General features: G+C 34.0%; 1 protein-coding gene across 1 annotated transcript; it reads right to left on the bottom strand.

Moving 5' to 3' along the window:
- Positions 1–2,617: 2,617 nt before the first annotated feature.
- Positions 2,618–3,235, bottom strand: HELRODRAFT_151032 (hypothetical protein; the record flags this gene model as incomplete). Its single annotated transcript, XM_009014332.1, has 1 exon — positions 2,618–3,235. A coding segment is annotated over one exon (618 nt), but the record flags the coding sequence as incomplete, so codon positions are not given.
- Between the last annotated feature and the right edge of the window lie 1,766 nt (positions 3,236–5,001).

The following is a 5,001-nucleotide window of genomic DNA, read 5'->3' as shown; positions in this document are numbered from 1 at the left end:
GTTGGCGAAGGTTGTGTGTAGTAGTTTTGATTGGTGGTAGTAGAGGATGACGTACGTGGTTGTTGTTATTTTCTTGAACAGTCTTGAATCGAGTGTGTTGGTGTTGAATATTTGAGTGACGGTAGGATATGATGCAGGTAGATAGTTGAGGCGAATTTGTTTTTTGATGAGAATTTGTAGTTGTTGATTTGAAGTTGTTGTTGTGTAACGACTATTGTGTATAATGAGTTCGAATGATTTATTGAGGTTAAGTGACAGACCATGTAGTTAAAGAGTCGAGTTATTACTATTGGATGGTGTTGTGTTAGACGATGAGATGATGAGGTAGGTGTCGTCAGCGTATTTGATGTTTTTACTTTGTCCAATCAGTTTTCATGGCTTTTTTTCTTATTTGTTTTGTCAGCGATGAGTTATTTGAAGAACGATTTAAATTCTATTAATTTTTTCTTTTAATAACATGATTTCTGAAAAAGTTTTTATTATTTTTCAATACTTTATGAACCTTGATTTATCGTTTTATTCCATGTGTTTTTTACTTCCCAATTTGAAGCATAATTTACTTATAAACTTGAATGTGAATAATATGTTGGCAAAATATTTAAGAAAAATGTTTCATTTTAAATAAAATCTCAGACCTCAGTTTGACTAAATTTTGCAGTAGTTAAATTCAATTAGAGTCACAACAAAACTTATATCGAGAAAGTACGTATGGAGCCTATACCAAGTTATATAACTTTTTTTCACTTTTTCCATCAACCAAACCCAAACATCCACAGAAAATGGTTATATTAAAACAGGGGTGGGCAAACTTTTTGTTGCTGTGAGGGCCGCATTGCCCACACCATGTATTACAACACGAATACTTGAAGATAAATATCCATAGAATGCGGTTAAACATACAGACAATTCCATACACTCCCATGTGAGTCAGTTCAGATAGTCTGGCAAAAAATATATAAATGTATGTAATGTACTCAAACGAACGAATCAGTCAATTATTTGAATAGGTAGGTAGATGAACTTGCACACACACCACACACACTCACACACATACATATACGCGCACATAAAAAAGGCAAACAAAAGCAGATGCCTACACGTAAATAACACACAGATATACACGCACACAGCATACACATTACACATACACATTACACATACCCACTCACACAATTTGTGTTTGTGTGTCTTTCTCTCTTCCTATATATATATATATATATATATATATATATACATATATATATATACACACAGAGAGAGAGAGAGAGAGAGAGAGAGAGAAAGAGAAAGAAGGAGAAGATAGGAAAAAAGCTGACATACTCACCAGAAGATGCAGGCATACACACATATACATGCATAAACAGACACACAACTTACACAATATATACGCACGTACACACACATACACACACATGCACACACACACGTACACACGCACTCGCACGTACAGACACACGCACACATCTATGCCCAGACGAGTGTTTATTATGGGATGGTCATCATGCAACGCCTACACTCTTTCAATATTTGATGATTTGTAATGCGATCATAATTTATTCTTTTCATTTTATGCAAAAGATCTGGAAATAACAATAACAATAATAATAATAATAACAATATTATAATGAATAGTTATAAAAAGATGATGAAGAATGATTGCCATGATCTTAAATGAAACATGGTTATTGGCGAAACGAAGACAATGTTACGCATGAACTAGACTACTTGGCAGTAGAAATTGCGCGTTAAATGGCAAAATGAAATGTTTTATATTTACAAATGTTTGATTATTATTATTATTATTCATCGAGAATTTTCACTTGGAAACCAGCATAAAAAATTACTACTAGTAATTTACTTGTTATCTTTTCTGTAACTACTACTACTACTACTACAGCTAGTACTACAATTACTACTACAACAACAATAACTGCTACTACTACTACTACTACAACTACTATTACAGTACTAGCATTGCTCTATGTTTATAATTCTGCAACTAATTCTAATGTGGTTTTTATTATTGTAACTGTGATAACAACATTATTACAATTATAATTAATCTCATTTGAACAGCGTTAAGCAATATAATTTTGATGGTCACAAAATATAGCTAACTCTGACACAGAATTTTGATATATAGCAAGTAGAGAAAGTCTCACTAGAACTAGATAAATATGTAAATAATTCAGGTGATTATGACAGCATAAGATTCAATAATAAACCAAAAACATGCAAATAAATTAAAAAATAGCACAAAAAGACAAGTTTTTTATATATGAGAAGCACTCCTGGTTTGTTTGTGTTTAAAAAACTTTTCACTACCATTTTGATGCACTGTGGGACTGTCTGCATTTTCAGGATCGTTCTTCAATGGACTGAGAGTTTCTCGTGCGTTGTGTTTCAGCCCAGTTCCTCCTACCGTGTGGCGAGATGAGGGTAATCTGTCGGCGTTGTCGTTCGAACCAAACTCTACCGTTACGTTTCCGTTCAATAAAGATATGATGACTGCATTTGCTGAATCGACCAGAGTGTTTTTGATTGACAGGCGTTTCAAGTTTTTCATGGAGGCCATCGATGGAGGTATGTGACGTAGACAGGTGTTGCCGTCCAAGTGGAGAGTTCTCAGTAGCGTCAGAGATGATATTTCTTGCGGGATGCCTTCCAGCTGATTATTTCTCAGCCACAAATTTTCCATAGCCCTTGATTGCAGAAGTATCAGTGGGATTTCGCTGAGGTTGTTGTCGTCAAGAACGAGTGTTGTAACGTAGGTCAGGGAAGATGAGACGAACTGCAGCGAGTTTTGTTTCAAATTCAAATTTTCAAGTTTAGGCAGATTGCACAAGCAGGTCGGAATGTTACGGAAGCTGTTCTTCCCAAGAAGAACTGATTTTAAATTTACCAAAGTGCTGTCGAATGAGAATGGAAGCGAACTGAGCTGGTTGTGGCTCGCTTGCAAATCTTCCAGTTTAATTAATTGTGAGAAAGATGATTCAAGTGAGATTATCATATTTGAGCTTATATTCAAGCGCTTCAAATTTACTAATTCGCTCATTGATTCAGGAAGTGTTTTCAATTTGTTAAATGAACAGTCAAGAATTTCTAAATTTCGAAGTGATCCAATGGTATCAATGAGTTCAGTGAGATTATTCCTGCTTACATTCAACTCAACTAAATTGATCATGTAGCACAATTCTCTCGGCAGACTGATCAGTTGATTACTTTGCAAGTTGAGCAGTCTGAGAGATCTTTCAGCTCGTTCCAGTCCCGTTATTTTTTTAATGTGGTTGTCAGTGAGGATCAAACTGACGAGACCAGAATGAAACAATTCAGCTGGAACGTGCTTGATTGCACTCCATCTCATTGAGAAGTGAGATAGTTTGGCTGCCTCCAGCACCAACAAGAGGTTGCTGGGAAGTCCAGTCAGAACAGCTTCTGAATCTTCAATCTCTAACATGTTGACACCTCTTAAACTGAACGCATTTAAATCGTATAACTCTAAAGGGTTAATAATTTTTACGCAAGTCACTTTATCAACATTTTTAACCGGCAACTGAAAGAATAATTGGTTTTGTTGTTGTGCTGAAACTGTGTTTTGTGGTTGTGATAGTTGTGAGTTGTTGTTATTTCGATCTGTACGTTGCATGACTGGTTGTCGTTGCCACTTTTGAATATCCTTCTTCTGCTTCATACTCGATATGATCTGCCTGCGTGACTGCTGCTGTTTATCTGGAAAAATTACACGCTGAATTACTACTAAAATTACTACAATACAAAATTACATTATGAGGAATTTTGCGATTGGATATAACATCAAATACAAAGAAACTTCACACGCATCGAGTAAATAAAAACTTATTTCATCAAACAGCTTGATTTCTCATTTAAAAAAGATTGAAGCAACCGATATAGATCAATAATGAAAAAATAATTATGTTATGCACAGCACTCAAGATTTATTACCTGAAAGGAATTGAAATAAAGACTAACTGAAAAATTTAAAGAACCCTCGTTCACTCCACGTCATGGAACTTTTAGACATGTTTGAATTCGTGAGGTCATCATCATCATCACCGCCTCTACCATTTATGTTATCATTATCATAACCACCGTTGAATGAATTCATTTCCAGTACGGTGGTCTTGTTTGTAGGTATGGTGGTCATCCCGCCCCAGCGTTCGATCCACGTTGTAGATTCCACGCTATGTTAGATGTAAAATAATTTGAAGGCAACTGAAAAAAATTCCCTCCGTTTATTTTTTATAATTTATTTATGTCCAACACAAAAAGGAAGATAAAAATATTTATTTCAAAATTTAATTCGCATCAAACGTTGAATAAACTTTCCAAGACAACATTTGAGTTAAACTAAAGATGTTCAAAAATTTTCAATATATGTTGTTAATGAATTTAAAAATTGCTGAAATTAATTTTCATTTTTTCTATTTGTTAAATTTGTTTTTAAAATTAAAGAAATGTTTCTATGAAATCGTTTAATAATATTTTTGTCAGACGAATGTTAATAAAGAGACGAGCGAAGGACAGCTGCACAATGAACTAACATAGTTGGCTTTGCTCTACTCAACTGTTTGTAACTTTTGTTTGTTCAGCTTTATTTCATGTACTCACTTCAATATTCACTTTGAAAATTTTCAAAAACGATACTTGGCTATAAATACAAAACTAAATCGGAAGGATGTCTATAATCACTAAAAAATGTTTTTGTACGTCGCCTTTTTATTAAAATATTCCAAGAGTGGCGAAATGGAACAAATTTGTCAATACTATGTCGCACACGCCAGTATTTCTTTAGAGGTATGAGGTTGTACAAGTCCGTAGCCAGATTAGAGAAAATGCAGTTTCCACAAATTTACCAAACACAGTAAACATCATGTAACAATAACTCAATACTAATACAACACTAAATCGATATTATACAAACAAAAATATTTATTCAATCACTAAAATTGACTGATTCCTCAAAAAGTATATCTTATATTT

The sequence above is a fragment of the Helobdella robusta genome, assembly GCF_000326865.2.
Source record: "Helobdella robusta unplaced genomic scaffold HELROscaffold_13, whole genome shotgun sequence".
Taxonomy (NCBI): Eukaryota; Metazoa; Annelida; class Clitellata; order Rhynchobdellida; family Glossiphoniidae; genus Helobdella; species Helobdella robusta.
The sequence above is the reverse complement of the archived record's forward strand: the minus strand, read 5'-3'. Positions and strand labels throughout refer to the sequence as shown.